The sequence below is a fragment of the Cannabis sativa genome, chromosome 8 (genome assembly GCF_029168945.1).
Source record: "Cannabis sativa cultivar Pink pepper isolate KNU-18-1 chromosome 8, ASM2916894v1, whole genome shotgun sequence".
NCBI lineage: Eukaryota > Viridiplantae > Streptophyta > Magnoliopsida > Rosales > Cannabaceae > Cannabis > Cannabis sativa.
Genome location: NC_083608.1, coordinates 48,831,939 through 48,849,134, shown reverse-complemented (window position 1 = coordinate 48,849,134; position 17,196 = coordinate 48,831,939). Strand labels below are relative to the sequence as shown.

At 32.4% G+C, this 17,196-nt stretch overlaps 3 protein-coding genes across 3 annotated transcripts; 2 read left to right on the top strand and 1 right to left on the bottom strand.

Annotated features, from left to right (window-relative positions):
* The first annotated feature begins 2,190 nt into the window (after positions 1-2,190).
* LOC115699593 (serine/threonine-protein kinase D6PK) lies at positions 2,191-5,303 on the top strand. The gene is made up of 2 exons (XM_030627081.2): positions 2,191-3,399; positions 3,808-5,303. The coding sequence occupies exons 1-2, from the start codon at positions 2,753-2,755 to the stop codon at positions 4,700-4,702; spliced, it is 1,542 nt and encodes a 513-aa protein (XP_030482941.2). The 5' UTR covers positions 2,191-2,752; the 3' UTR covers positions 4,703-5,303.
* A 3,051-nt stretch (positions 5,304-8,354) lies between these two features.
* On the bottom strand, positions 8,355-10,164 carry LOC115699594 (glycerol-3-phosphate acyltransferase RAM2-like). The gene has a single exon (XM_061102198.1). The coding sequence runs from the start codon at positions 10,058-10,060 to the stop codon at positions 8,591-8,593; it is 1,470 nt and encodes a 489-aa protein (XP_060958181.1). The 5' UTR covers positions 10,061-10,164; the 3' UTR covers positions 8,355-8,590.
* A 5,167-nt stretch (positions 10,165-15,331) lies between these two features.
* Positions 15,332-17,106, top strand: LOC115699596 (glycerol-3-phosphate acyltransferase RAM2). Its single transcript, XM_030627082.2, has one exon. It carries the CDS (start codon positions 15,416-15,418, stop codon positions 16,904-16,906), a length of 1,491 nt encoding a protein of 496 aa, XP_030482942.2. The 5' UTR covers positions 15,332-15,415; the 3' UTR covers positions 16,907-17,106.
* Positions 17,107-17,196: the final 90 nt, after the last annotated feature.

Genomic DNA, 17,196 nt, shown 5'->3' with positions numbered 1-17,196 from the left:
TTTTATGAACACCGTAAAAATATATATAAAAAATCTTTAAACGTACGTAGAGGCCAGGGCCGGCCCTGACTTTTAGTGGGCCATAGAAAAAAAAATTATTTTGGGCCCTTATTTAAAAAAAAATATGGTATTTTTCAAAATCAGTAAAAAAAATGGTATAACTTTAAAAGGTAAATATTTTTTTTTGGGCCCCTGGGATAGGTGGGCCCTAGGCACAGGCCTAGCCCGCCTATGCCCAAGGCCGGGCCTGGTAGAGGCGGACTTACATAGAGTCTAAGGAGGGCTTAATTCCACTTTAAAATTTAAGAACATATTATATAAAATTAGAGATAGAAACAATACATAATTGTTAGACAGCATAATTTATATAAATATTTATTCATTACTTAATAGACCTATAATTAATCTATAATTAACACAAATTCTCGCATAAAAAACAAAAAAACAAAATACAAGAATTATAAAAATCCCATATTATTGTTTAGATGCTAAAATGGACGGCACCAGACTTTCCATTGGTTAAAGTGAACGTGGATGGAGCGTTGTTTTCTAATCATGGGAGGTATGGAGTGGGATTGGTTGCTAGAACTGCTGTTGGTATAGTGATGGCGGCAAGAACTTTGTGCAAAGGGGGCGATTTGTAACCTCATATAGTCAAAGCCATTGGTATCAAAGAGGCTTTGTCCTGGAGTAAGGCGAATGGATGGACAAGTGTTATAGTTGAGTCTGATTGTTTAAAAATCATTAGTGATTTACAAAAGCCAAAATATATGGTCTCTCCTTATGACCATATTCTTTATGATTGTAGGACTTTGATTTCTGATTTTGATAATATTTCTTTTAAGTTTGTTAAGCGGTCTGCTAATAAGGTTGCTTATGCTTTAGCACAAACTTCTTTTTTTGAGGCTGACTACCATTTTAGTATGGATTCTTTACCTAGTGTAATTGCATCCTTAGTTGTGGATGATTTGATTTAATAAAAATTAATCATTATTCAAAAAAAAAACTTTATTTGAGATTTAAGTTAAAAAAATGTAATAGATATTTTTTAATAACTTTATTTGAGATTTAACTTTATTTAATAATTTTAATATTTATTTTTTCCTCTATCCATTTTTAGGTGTATTCTTAATACTAAATAACACAAAAGAGAATAACTATTTTATCCATTCTTCTTGCTTCTTGTATCCTTTTTAAATTCTTCGTCTATTATTTATTTGATTTTTTTAAAATAATTATTTCTTAAAGTTAAAAGTTGAATTCATCAATTATCCAAGTGATTTTAGAGCTCTAAAAAACTAATGGCATGTTTGGTTTAGTGTAATGAGAATTGTAATAGAATCATTTTTACTATTACATTGTTTGCTTTCATTTTTAACCTTTGTAATGGCTTTACATTGTAATGGCTATTACACTATGTATTGTAATCCCCATTACATCATATAACCAATGTAATGATGATTACATTGTTAGAAAATATCTCTTTTACCATTTTTTATTATTTTTTTTTAAATTTTAAATATTAAAAATAATAAAACTAAGGGTATTTTTGTTGTTATACAACTTACTTATTTGATTACAATGTTCATTACAGAGTTAAACCAAACATCATAATATCATTCTTATTACAATTCTTATTCCATTACATTACCATTCATATTACAATTACTATTTTCAGTACATTACATTACATTACATCAAAGCAAACATCACCTAAGTATTTAATGGTACAACCCCGAAAAGGATTGGTAGACATTTATCTGTTTTAGCATATATGAGGACTTTTCATTTTTTGTTTTTACAATCGTAAAGTTATTTATCATCACATGTAAATCTTTAGATTAAGATTGTGCTTAGCAAGTTAGCATCCTTCAAGATAATTAAATATTGAATTATGTAATAATTTTTATGAAATATTTAATAGAGAATTGTTATAATGTTATTGTGATAATTAAATATTGAATCTTGTAATATAAAAAAATAATTTAAGAGAATATTACTAACTAATCATAAGACACCACTTAACTTAAAATTAATGTTGTATTCAATCAGAGATACTCTCATAATAATAACAATGCTCTAATAATAATAATAATAATAATAATAATAATAATAATAATAAGAAGAAGAATCTAATAATAATAATAATTATAATATTAATATAATCAAAGTAGGATATGCCATGAAAAAAATAATCAAAGTAGAACAATAACAGTTATTAGTGTTTAAACAAACATATATATATTTTTTTGTGCAAAGGTTTGAATAAATATATATTTGTTTAGAAAATCTAAATGGCTTTTGTCGTCCTCGTAAACAGGGAATCTCTCTCTCTCTCTTCTCTGCGTTTTGTTGTCTCTAAGCTGTATCTGTATGTGTTATATGTTCTGAGAGAGAGAGAAAGAAGAGAGAGAGAGAGAGAGAGAGATGGAGTCCAAATTACCCAAGCCGGGCAATGGCATTGGGTCTCTCACCCCGTTATTATCACACTCATCAGATTTCAAATTTGAATACCGTTTTCTCCACCACTACCCTCCTTTTGGCTTCTTCTTCCCATGTTCACCTCTCTCCTTACTACCACCCCCGTCTGTCTCGCCCTCCCTTTGACCACCTCGGTCACTCCCCAAACCCCAAACCCAAAACCCCAAAACCCAACCTTGACCACCATTGCATTTCCCTTCTTTTTTCCCACTAATTTTTCTGACTACTTTTATCAAACACTTACTATGCACTAACAAATCTCTCTAAAACAATGGACAAACCAAACCAGACACAGAGCAGTGAAAGCAATGATGATAGCCCCTCAGTTATTAGTAGCAGTGTGAGTATTGGCTTATGTAGCGGTACTATTTCTGGGTCTGATAATAACAGTGTGAATGTTGAAACTCTTGAGTTGTTCTGTAAAGAAGAAGAAGAAGAAGAAAGTGAGAAGAGCAGTTCGAGTTTTGCTAGTATTTCCAATAGTTTTGAAGGGAATGACATTAGTTTTAGGAGCTTTTGCCCATCGAAGCCTCACAAGGGAAATGATATTCGATGGGACGCCATTCAGTTCGTGAAGAGTAAAGATGGTGACTTGGGTTTGGGACATTTTAGGCTTTTGAAAAAGCTTGGTTGTGGAGACATTGGGAGTGTGTATTTGGCTGAGTTGAGGAATATGGGTTGCCTTTTTGCGATTAAGGTTATGGATAAGGGCATGCTTGCTGGGAGGAAGAAGTTGGTGAGAGCTCAAACTGAGAAAGACATATTGGGTCTGTTGGATCATCCATTTCTTCCGACTCTTTATTCACATTTCAAGACTGAGAAGTTTTCTTGCTTGTTAATGGAGTTTTGCAGTGGTGGTGATCTTCATACACTTCGTCAACGCCAACCGGGCAAGCATTTTACAGAACAAGCTGCTAGGTTTGTTCCTTATAATTTATTCACCTATCTATGAGTTTCTTAAATTGAAATCGAAATGTCTAAAACAAGAACCTTTTCTGGGGTTGGAATAGTTCAGATTGCATATAACAAAAATAAAAATGCAATTTTTATGATGTGAATCTTAAATAATGCAATTCGGTAAATAGCGGCATAATTAACAAAAGTTTTGAGTTTGTAAGCGGTATAAACTCAATGATTTTTTCAGCGAGGCACAAGTACTCAATGTTTGTAAAATTATAATTTTTCTCTAATTCCGTTGTAAAAAAACTCAGATTTATGTCACTTACAATATCAAAACTTGATATTTAAGCCCCTATTTACCCTTTTTGATGTTTTGCTGTTATATTAGTAAATTGTATAACCATGCTGTGTATTTCTTATTTACAGGTTTTATGCTTCGGAAGTTCTTCTTGCTATGGAGTATCTTCACATGTTGGGAGTGGTGTATAGAGATCTTAAACCTGAAAATGTACTTGTTAGGGAAGATGGTCATATAATGCTGTCTGATTTTGATTTATCATTAAGATGCAATGTGAACCCAACTCTTGTTCAGTCTAGTACTACAGAACCATCTTGTAGAATCTCTTCTTACTGCATTGAGCCATCCTGCATCATCGATCCAACCTGCAAATTACCGGTTTGTGTACAACCTTCTTGCTTACAACCTTCTTGTTTCAAGCCTCGATTTTTAAGTTCAAAAACAAACAAGACAAGAAGCGAAAGAACAAGAACGAGTATGTTGAATTCAGATTCGCTCCCTGTCCTTATTGCAGAACCAACTAATGCTCGCTCTATGTCCTTTGTCGGTACTCATGAATACTTAGCTCCTGAGATCATAAGAGGAGATGGCCATGGAAGTGCTGTTGATTGGTGGACATTTGGTATTTTCTTGTATGAGTTGCTTCATGGGAAGACACCCTTCAAAGGCAATGGAAATCGGGAGACACTATTCAATGTTGTTGGTCAACCCCTGAAGTTTCCTAGCGGATCTAATGTTAGTTTTGCTGCTAAGGATCTCATCCGTGGTCTGCTAGTAAAAGACCCTCAAAAGAGATTAGGATCTAAGAGAGGTGCTACTGAAATCAAGCAACATCCATTCTTTGAAAGTGTTAATTGGGCACTCATTCGAGGCACTCAACCTCCAGAGATTCCTAAACCAGTTGATCTAGAGTTCTTAAACAACAACACAACATCCAAGTCACCAATGCCACCAAATAACAAGGAAACACCTTACTTAGATAGGTCATCATCAGGTCTATACTTGGAGTTTGAATTCTTCTGATGAATATTGAATGGTAATATTTGTTTGTTAGTTAACATTATTCCCATGTATTCACTTCTCAAGTGAATCTTATTCTTCTTTTTCCTGATCAAAAAATTCTAGCTATGGTGAATTAATTTCTCTTTTACTAGCATGAATAAGACATTTGAACCAAGAGATGCAGTTATATATTCTTATAGTTAAAAGAAGGAACAAGGAAAATTACAAAAAACTAAAAGAAAAAGAAAGTAGCTTTCTTTAGGGTGCTAGCTGAATTTGGATTTGGAGTTACTTGTTTTTAATAACTTTATCTAGAAATGAACTTTTGGAAAATGAGAGGTGTGCATGAGAACAAGACAAGACACTGTAAAGTTGTGACTTTGATGGGGACTAATGTTGTTTTTTAGCAAGAGCTACGGTGAGAGAGAAGAGATGATATGTTATATTATTGGGTTTAAAGTAATTTGTGGTGTAAATATTTAAGTTCAATTCTCGGTTACAGAGTAATAATACATAAGTTATACAGTGTCAATTCTTGATTGGTTTAGATAATTAATTTTTTTTTAAAAAAAAATACATTTAAAAATACTAATAAAAAAATTACATGTGGATATTGACTTAAGGCATAAGTATTTACGAAAATTTTAGAAATATAACTTAAATATTATTAATGTCGAAGCTTAAACTTAAGAATTTATCTGTAAGCGAAAGCTAAATTTAAGTATTTACAAAGCAAGTAATTCTCGGGTTTATTCCAAAAGTGGTCCTTTATATTCCTTCTCTTCAACGAACAAGTCTTTTCTTTTTCTTTTCTTTTCTTTTCTTACACATGAAACACTTTAATCATAACACTCTTTTCCTTTGCTTAAGTCTCCAATAGAACTTTAAAGTTAAAGACACTCCACACACTGGACTGGAGTGTGGTGCGTGACACCTTAACGAATATTGTAAAATGGCAGCTCTCCTTTTTCAGTTGCATGCTTAGTGTGAATAATCATTAATTATCAAACTATTAGCCTATAAAGTCTACCAAATTCTTTTTAGTTCAAGGGAACTTTTGTTTTTCCATAATATATATTTCGAGGTTTGAGTCACTAGTATCTTAATTAAAACAAAAACATTTGGTCAAAGTATACTTAATAAAATCCACTCGATTTAATAGTCTCCTTCCAGTAAATTTTAAAGTCAAGGTGAATGTCGATGACACTATTTTTGAAGCTCATCAAAGGTTTGAGTTTGGGTGTATAGCTCGTGATGCGAATGAGAGATTATTGGAAGCTATTTCAGAGAGTAGATGTGGTATTGTCCACCCCAAAATAGCTGAAGTAATAAAGAATTAAGAAGGCTTTGATCTGGATAAAAGGTAACGGTTGGGATAATATGGTTGTTGAATCAGACGCCTTAGTTGTGGTTCAAACAATTAATAGTTCAGTTCATATGCCCTCTCAATTTAGTTTGTTGGTAGAGGATTATTAATTTATTTTATCAATTTTCAAGAATGTTTTAATTTCTTTTGTTAAACGATCTGCTAATAAGACTGTTCACGGTGTGGCTAGAGGGTCTTGTTTTATGTCAAGTTGTACGTTCAATGAACTGAATGCTCTAACTGATTTAAAGAACATTGTAATAGCTAATTATGTTGATAATGAATGATTCCATCTTTTATTAAATAAATAAATAAATAAATTATTAGACTATCTCCAATGAAACACTAAAAACTCAAATTTAGTGTTATTTTTCATTAAAATTAATCCAACCAAACACTAAAAATTATCCTATATAAGTATCTCTCACTATTATTAGTGAGACATGACAACACAAAAATTGTTTTTTTTTTAGTTTCTAATAATTAAGTAATAGTTAAATTTTTTTATGTATTTATTATTTATATTTTTATATAAAGATAATAAAATATATATATTTTTGTGTAATTTATAGTATTGTGATTGAAATTTAAAAAAAATATTTAATTTTAAAATAATACCTTAATCATTTTGGATTCGTTTAGTAGGTTGTATAAGAGTCGTATTCTATTAAATAATAAACAATATTATGTTTAGATAAAACAATATATTATATTAATTTTTACGACCAAAATTTTTAATACAATGTAAGTTGTATTATTTAATAACAACTAGTCCGTATTAACATATATTATAATATTTACAAAAGATTTGAGGTTAACCCCAATCTCCAATCCGGATTTAAGGACCCGAACCCGAACCAAACCTGGGATCTAAACCTAAACTGAGCTTGGGACCCAGACCTGGACCCGAAACTGGACTTGGGATCGAACTCGGGACCCGAGACCAGAACCAGACCCAAACCCGGGACCTGGACAGAATACGAACTCGGGACCCAAACTTGGACTCAAAACCTGACCTAGAACAGGACCCGGACATGATCTAGGCCCCAAACCCCAGATTGGGACTTGGGCCTCGGACTCCGAACCCTAATCTCGGATCCAGGAACTGGATCTAAACCGGGTCCTAGAACCCCAACTTGGACCCGGACCTAAACTCGGGACTCGGCACATAGTCAGTGTTGGGGTCGAGTTTATTAAAAATATATTATAATTTTACACAACCTATTAATACAAGTCCATACCAAACATAGTATTATATTAAATAATACTAATATAATACAATTTAATCCAACATAATACAATACAATATAATAAAATATGATCCGGGGTGTACCAAACGAGCAAATATGCTTGTTGACCGAGGTTTTCGGCAACCAATAAAATAAGAATAATTTAGAGAGCTGTAAGAAATTAAGAAGGAGATTTTTTACATGGTTGAGGCGTTAATATGATAGTATTTAATACAGAGAATGTTCTTGGTGAGTTTTTACTATTCTAGCACTTGTGCAACCAAGAATTCTCGACCTCTCTTTAATGAGCTTTGGGGGGTATTTATAGTGTTTTTGTGGGGTGATCCCCAGAATTAAGGTACATGCATTTCTGTAATTATCAGTAAAGTTGTACATTCCCAATAAATATATCATGGGTTATGCATGGTCTAATCCTTAGGTGATGTAGGGATTTTATGAGGGCAGTCCCTAATCCCTCTTGACTGATGTGATTATTCACAGAGTAGCCGTCACTAGACTTTATTGGTCATAGCCTAGTAGGTACAGATCGGGGGTCGTTCCGTAAGGCTTTATTGCGTGTGGCAGTTCCAATACGCTTCCTCCCACGCGGCATTAAATGCGAGATGACTGCTCAGAGGAAGCCTTACACCACCCGAAGATGCTTTGATGCCATCTTGCTCTCCGGGAGCATACGAGACCTTGCATGCCTTTTCCGGGAGGCATATCCAAAATAATGCTTTGCTTTATAAATACTTAGCTATTTAATTCAAACGCTAAACCCTTTTCATCCATGTGTCACTGTCCGGTTGGTCCACGTATATTGAGCAAAATTAGGGGCAACAATACTTGATAGCTTGTACTGTACTATTAAAGAAAAGTATTATATTTAATTACACCTCAAAAATTTATATATCCATTCCAATATTAAAAAAAATATATATTGAAAAGTTACTTTTAATATTTTTTTTTTATTAATTTCAATAGTTTTTATCATGTTTTTTTTTTTTATATTTTTCATAATTTATTTTAATATTTCTTTCAATTTTAAGACAAAAGAAAAAATAAATAAGAATAGACATATAGTATAAATTAAAATATTTATATATACTTTATAATAAAATGGGATACTAAATAATTTCTTTACAAAATGGGATACTTTTATTATTTCTTTGGGTGCAAATAATAAAATAAAACTCCATAAAAATTATTATTAGCACCTTTTATTTCGAGTTTTGCAGGCAAATTAATAGCTAGTGTGTTATTTTTCAAAAGAGTAATAGTTTAATCATTTATAGGAGCCTTAAAGTGATGGCATCAACTAGTTTTGGTAGCCACACTACCGTCATTCCCAGCAAGCGCCATATACTTGTCTTTCCTAGTTAAGTTTGTGCACTTGAACGACAATGTCGATGCAATCAACCTCTGTACATAATTAGCCACCTCAACACTCGTCTTCCCACCTCGCCGAGTCAACTCATAAGGCAACTTATCAAGAAAATTCAACTCGTAACACGGACTCGGATTCATCATGAAGTAAAATGGGTCCATCCATTTCGAACCTCTCGCAGTGGTACCATGAAACATGCCCATTTTAACAGATATAGCCACGGGGACCAACTCATCAGATAAATCCGCAAACAAAGCTGAAAACCTAAGCAAAAAAGGCTCACGACAAGTTGTACCTTCAGGGCAGATGATCAAGTCACCTTCCTCTAGAGTCTTCTTTATTAGAGCAGCATCTTTGATTCGGTCTCTGCTTAGTGGTGTGGTCTTTATTGGTGATATGATCTCCGATAATCGCGCAATGGAATAAGAGACAGTTGTGATCTGACGGTGGAGAGCCCCTGCAACGAAAACTGCATCGAGGACTGTTCGATGAGAACAAACGAAGAGAAGCCCAGATCGACCAGTGTTACCCTTAGGAGGTGGGTTTCCTTTTACTTTGATTTGAACCCCCATAACACGAAGCATATTGTGTTGATTTGACAAAGGAGTTAATGAAAGAATTGTGATTCGCAAACATGAAAGGAGTATCCCAATTGGTGTCCAAAGAATGATAAGTAAAGCCATCAAAGGCGTCGGTTTTTGAACAAGCCTACCGTCGTGGAAAATCACAGCTTTAGGCAGCTTTTCGCGACTGAGTGGTTTAACTTTGATCTTCGGATCAACTCTGTAGCTTTCTTTACAAAGCTTCATAAATGGGTAATCACTTTCCTTGTCACCCAAACCTATGTTCGGAGTCGAAGTTTTTAGGTCAGGAAACTCGCGCCTAAGGGCGTCGACCTTGTTTTCCCCAACTATTACCCCCGGGCTTCGAACGAAGCCCGTGGCAAAACCTTTCAAGAAAGGTTCCACCATGATTTTTGGACTTGCTGTCAATATGCATCGTTTTTTGCATGACGTAAAAACTTGCCACGTGTGAGGATGCAAGTCTAAGGAGTAGAACTTGGGAAGAACGGCAGTGGCCACCCATTTTATATCAGCAACTTTCATACCGACAAATGTGGAAAAAATAAGGACCCGAATACCTGCGGATTCAGAGACGAAATGATAGAGAATTCCAGCAAGTGGAGAAGCCAATAGCAAGAAGAGAAGCCTAAAAATTCCACCAACCTCGTAGGCTACTAGGGCAAAGTAAGGGAAGGAGCTTTGTTGGGTAAACAAAGTACCATCCATGTCAGCCACGATGGTATCGTTTTCGCGATTTGTGAATTGGCATTTGTCAATGGTTGGAAGAGAGTAGAAGTTGTACTCTTCTTTGGCCATAGACGAGGGTTGATTCATACATACATGTGTATATACACAAATCTTATGTTTGATATTTATATAAATTATCTCATTATCTTAGACGTAATAGCCCACTTTGGAATTGACAATAATTAAATGAGTGTATATAATATACTTATTTAATAATTAGAGCTCTAGAGGGTGGGGGATCATTATTATATCCTAGCCCTATATTATCTACCTAAAGCTTCTTTCGTCTTGTAAATTTTTTTTTTTGACGCCGTATCAAAATCACACAAAATTAACAAAACAACAATTTACAAGCAGTGGTAGTACTTTCTCGAACTAAGATAGTTTATCGTCTAATAAAAAAAACAATAATTCACAATTGGCGGCGGTTCTCGAACAAGAATAGTTTATCGTCTAACCGAAAGGCATGCTTTGCGCTGCAAAATTCTTATTTTGAGCCACATAAGACAAAACTATCCCCAAAAATTTAGACAATAAAGTTATAACATCTTCAAATAACACACATATAACTCATTATAAAGAACAATTTTCCTTTATTGATAGCTGTAACAAGAGACAATGAATATGAACAAATCCCTTTAATTAGGATTTCGCACGAGAGAGCCTAACTGAGTCCAACCAAAAGTGTTAAAGTCTCAGCTTGTAATACTAAAATACTACCTGAAAACAAACAAAACTATAAAATACCACAGTAACAAGATATAAGTATACACACTCGTATGCTAAATAAAACTAAAAACAAAAACTCAACATAGTACAACGAAACCCAAACTAAGGACGAAACTAAAAGAAAATAAAAAAATACAACGTAAAGCATAAAACATCAAAACCTGATACAAAGACGCTCAAGACCAGTATCACCAAAGACTATCTAATCTTTTTTAAAAAACACCTATCTACACTATTAAAATCACGATTTAATATTGTTCAAACTTAAAGCTAGCAAAATTCTTAAAGGCTTTACAAATCAAAAATAGTTTGTCTTAAAATTAACCCACTATCTAATCTTTGAGAGGCTTGTATATGTCTATGAAGCATATTAAAGTATTCAAAACCATACTGATATGATATATTGTGAGTGGTTATTAGTTTTTTATATTATTTATTATTAAATAAACAGTATAAAATCTAATATTAAATTACACTAATACTAATATGCAACGTCTTAGTAATTGACACCTAACATTTCTCTATAAATTTCCATAATAATTCCTAACAATTACTTACAAATAATTGATTGATCCACACTAACCTACACCTACAGCCTAAAGTCAACAGCTTTCAATTTTGCTATGCGAACTTAATTAGTCATGTTAATTTCCATAATTGGTAACTGTCTAATTAATTTCATATTAATACTATTTATAATATTATCAAGGGTAATTTACAATAAAACTCTTTAAACTTTTAAGTTTAGTATGATCTAATAACCCATATTAGAAAAATTATGGCTAAGTTTCCAATTTTTACAATCGTTTTGGTCAGCGCTCCTTCTGTTAATTTTTTGTTATTAAATGCCAAATAGACATGTCACTGTATACACATATGTACTCGTAGCAAAATTTTATTGAGCCACCTAATATAAAAATATATTTAAAAATATAAAAATTAAAATATTTAAAAAATAAATTAAAATCTTTCTTTTTCTTTTTCTTTTTCTTTTTCTTTTCTTCTTCTTTTTCTTAATTGAAACACAACTTAAATACACAATTAATACAAATGCAAAAATAGTAATTTTCTAAACTTTTTTTCTATTATGCATCCACAATAGAAAGGTGTTATATATGTTTAAAATTGGGGTATATTGAAAAATACCTCTTTTATTTATCAATTAACTAAATTTACCTCTAATTTTATATTTAATTGACATATACCTCTTTTTATATGTATTGTACTCAAAATACCCTGACATAAGCGAGTCACATGGAGAGTATATTGAGGTGACAGGAGTAAAATCGGTAAAGTGTTTAAAAAAAGAGATAAAAATGTTAGGCTTTAAAAAAAAAGGTAAAAATAGAAGAGGACAATATAAAAAAGATATATAATCTAATTTCCTCTTTAAAACTCACAATATTGTTATTTGAAACACAGGCCCAACAACAAGAGCCCAATAGCCAAGTCTACCAACCAAAGAGTCACACTATTTTCACTCAAATGAGATTAAGGAGGTGTTTGGTTGGGAGGAATGAAAATATAGGAATAGGAATGGGAATGGGAATAGAATAAAATTTAAAATGCATAAAAAAATTGATAAAAAAATAAATAATTTTTTTTTTCTTGTTACATTGGAATGGTCATTCCTTCCTTTTTAAAATGGAATAGTCATTCCACCAAAATAGTGGAAAGAACATTCCATTGGAATGCCATTCTAATACTTTAAAATGCAACCAAACAAATGAATGGAATAAAAATTGTTTCCTTTCCATTCCATTCCATTTCATTATCTCCAACCAAACGCCACCTAAGATTCAGCCTAATAAGAAGAATATTATATAATTATCTTGTGTTAACTTAAATTCTGCACAACTTATTTATATTTGTTTCTCGTTACTACAAGTTCATATTTTGCAGTAACATGTTTCTATTATGTTACTACAAGTTGCTACAATTATATTTTTTATTGAAGAAATAAATTATTTGATGTAAGAACACCGTTTTAAAAAACAACAAAATAAAAATAAAAATAAAAAAATAAAAACACAGCAGATCCATAACCTAAATCTCAAATAGTGGTCACCCTCTTCATTCTTGAAACACTATCGTATTGATGTGCAACTTCTTTGTGAACCCCCACAACATAGCTCCAACCCGAGAAGACCTAATATAAGAGCCTACTCTGGATCCAAACAAAGCTACACTATCATTGACCTTGCAAGAATCTGACACTGCCACCCCCAATTGGAACCACATAACCTCAGAGTGACCATCGAATTTTTGATGGAGTCACACAACTTGTTGAAGAGAGCCCACAAATATTTGAAACGAGAGAGAGAGAGAGAGAGAGAGAGAGAGAGAGAGAGAGAGAGAGAGAGAGAGAGAGAGAGAGAGAGAGAGAGAGAGAGAGAGAGAGAGAGAGAGAGAGAGAGAGAGAGAGAGAGAATACAAGGAAGCTTGAGAAGTGACCAAAAGGCTCTTGTGCGTACAAACACAAACACTCACACCCGACCAGAACCACACCAAAGTCTAAGGAGGGTTAGCAAAGCCCTGGTAAGAAAATCAAAGAAGAAACTTGCCGCTAGAAAAAGAGATAGAAACCCTAAAATAGAAAAAGAAAGTAAATGAATCAATGTTAATATCTATAATTAATTTTTAAAATAAAAATGCTATATATTCAAAGTAAATATTAATATAAATGAGGGCATATTTATATATGCAAAGTTACATGTATGAGTTAGGTGTATCTCATTATTAGTGAGTTCACACACACATATATATATATACTTTTTTCCTACATTTTTCAGTCATTACACATTAATAATTTTATAATAATGATCTATTGATTATCTTTGAATATTCACTACTATCAATTTATCATCTTTGATGTGCATTGTTTGGAACTATTTATTTAATTAGACATTAAAATATAAGATATTTTGTAGTGAATAGAGGTTGTGAATTAATTACTCTTATTAATTATTGGACTATTTGATTCATATATATTTTATTTTATCTCATAAAAATATTTATAAAATTTTAAATTAATTAAGAGTCATATTAGATGACCTATTAATAGTCGACACCATTTAAAAAAGAACGTCAGTTGTCAAAATTACTACATATGAAGCCTTGTCATCGTACGTGTTTGTTGTTGTTAGGTTTGCTTTTATGAGTTCCAGAGTCTATTTTTATAGGTTATTTTTAATTTGTTATTGTTTAGGCTTACGCTTGTTTTATTCTGCTTTCAAGTTTTAATAATCAAATACATCATATAAGTTGAAATGTGAGAAAATATGCTAGATAAGAAGAATTTTACGGATTTAGAATAAATTTTGGAGTTATAAGAGACACTGGGTGAATTTTTTTAAGTTTTAGATGTTCAACACGCTTTATTTGTGAATGAAAATAAAGTCTTAAGCTTCAAGCTATTTTTTAACTAAAATTTGTTCATTCCTAAGAAAAATGTTGTGAATAAAAGTGCTAGATGTTTCTTTCAGATTTCCATCACATCTTGAATCTTTCAATTTCGAGATATATTTAGAGAATTATGACCAAAATACCATAAGTTATCACAACAAAATTTTAAAACTACAATTGTTTTGGAAAGTGAAAGTTGCAACATTAAAGTCAATGTCCCAGCATTCACTATTTAGTGGGAAAAATTAATTTTGGGAAACAAAAGAAAAGGTCATGGCATTGCACCCTATGGGGCATCATTTGCAATTTTTGGGAATTAATTTTGAAAATAGGAAGATGGCTGGAAGTGGAAGACACCATTGGAGGATCCAATTAAGCTTTCTCATTTATCTTTAACCTTTATGAGCTAATTTATTTTTTAGTATTATTATGTGAACCACTTAAATTTTTTTATGGATTGATATATATAGTTATTCAATTCCTTCTTATTCTCTTATTTCAATTTCATGCAATCTGATTTAATTGTACAATTATTAATTGAGCATCTATAATTGTTATTTATAAATTCAAATCAAAATTTTAAAAATCGAAATTTGAATATACTTTAATTGTTACAGATACAAATTGATTTAGGACGAAAGTATCTAAATATTATTTGTATGAGTTTATTAAACTTTATCATAGGAATATAAAAAGAAAAAGAAATTGTGTTGCATTAAGAAGTAAAAAAAAAAATACTAATTAGGGATCAGAATAATTCTTATTTTTTTCATTGTTATTTCACTAAATTTTAATTGTTTATTTTATTTTATCTAATTGTCTTCAATATTTTAATTGATCAAATAAAAATAAAAAGTTAATTAATTAATTGGTAATTAGTAATTAGTAATTAATTTTCATAAGAACGATTCCCTATTTTATTATTATATATTATTACTTGATTTAACGAACAATTACTATTGCATCATCTATCTAAATTTAACTCTGCCCCTAACGTTATGCCACATGTTGTCGTGTTTCACATCTTAACATTTAATTTTAACATAAGACTTTCATCAGTACTAACTACGTCCAATTAAAATAATAGTTGACATAGATGATAATGATCATCAGTAATCAGTACGTATATAGTCTGTACTCGATTCGATCTATATTCTAATGGTGATACTTCCAAAGTCTTTCTTACATTATAATATGTGAACACACACGACCACCCAGTACTTCCACTTCAATCTAAATCCTCTAAATCTCAAATTGGCTATACTTACGTAATAACAAAGTTTAATTAGTACGTAACATTGTGTTATAATGGCCAAAGAAGATAGCTTCTCTTCTCTCAAAACCATCGACAAATGCCAATCAACCGATCGTGAAAACAACATTATCGCAGTCGATATGAACGGTACTTTGCTTACCCAACAAAGCCCTTTCCCCTACTTTGCACTAGTGGCATATGAAATTGGTGGAATTTTAAGGCTTCTCTTCTTGCTATTGACTTACCCACTTGCCAAATTTTTCTATCACTTCGTCTCAGAATCAGCTGGTATTCGAGTCATTATTTTTTCCACCTTTGTAGGTATGAAAATTTCTGATATTAAATGGGTAGCCAAAGCTGTTCTTCCCAAATTTTACTCTGCCGATGTGCACCCCGACACATGGCGAGTCTTCTCGTCATGTGACAAACGGTGCGTTTTGACAACAACCCCAAGAATCATGGTGGAACCTTTCTTGAAAGAATATTTAGGAGCTAATTTAGTTATTGGTACAGAAATATCTTCCATTAAAGGTTTCGCCACGGGCTTTGTTAAGAAGCCCGGGGTTCTTAGTGGGAAGAACAAAGCTGAAGCGCTTCGCCACGAGTTTCCTAACCCAACACCTAATATAGGTGTGGGTGATAGTGAAAATGATTACCTATTTATGAAGATTTGTAAAGAAAGTTACAAGGTTGATGCCAAAACCAAAGTTGAACCACTCAGTTGCGAAAAGCTACCTAAAGTAGTGATATTTCATGATGGTAGAATTGTTCAAAAACTAACACCTTTCATGGCTTTACTTGTTATTATTTGGACCCCAATTGGGTTAATCTTAGCATGTTTGCGAATCCTAGCTTCAATAACAATTCCTTGGTCCATTCTCACTTACGTGATATGGATTTTGGGGGTTCGTATCAAAGTAAAAGGAAACTTATTTCCTTTTACTAAAGGCCAATCTGGGCTTCTCTTCGTTTGCTCTCATCGAACGGTCCTCGATGCAACTTTCGTTGCTGGGGTTCTTCACCGTCGGATCACAACCGTCTCTTATTCCATTTCACGATTATCAGAGATCATTTCACCAATAAAAACCACACCACTAAGCAGAGACCGAGTCAAAGATGCTGCTCTGATTAAAAAGACTCTAGAGGAAGGTGACTTGATCATTTGCCCTGAAGGTACAACTTGTCGTGAGCCTTTTTTGCTTAGGTTTTCAGCTTTGTTTGCGGATTTATCTAATGAGTTGGTTCCCGTGGCTATATCTGTTAAAATGGGCATGTTTTATGGTACCACTGCGAGAGGTTCGAAATGGATGGACCCATTTTACTTCATGATGAATCCGAGTCCGTGTTACGAGTTGAATTTTCTTGATAAGTTGCCTTATGAGTTGACTCGGCGAGGTGGGAAGACGAGTGTTGAGGTGGCTAATTATGTACAGAGGTTGATTGCATCGACATTGTCGTTCAAGTGCACAAATTTAACTAGGAAAGACAAGTATATGGCGCTTGCTGGGAACGATGGTGTTGTTGAAAACAAAAAGAATAATTAATTGGGGTCAATATTTTGATGTTTAAGGTTAGTGTCAAGACCCTCCTACAAATTTTATTGCTTATTATTAAATGAAGTATGTACTACTGTTTTCGTTTTCATGCATTGATGATGTAATAAATACATAATGTGGGAAAATAATTTTACACAATTGCCCACAAAATTTCAAATAAAAAAGTGATTTTCCTATTTCTCAAAAAATATAAGTAAAATAAGTAGATTCTAAGACAACATTTCCTATTTCTCAAAGTAAATTATTTACAAACTTATACCGTAATATAAAAAAGTAAA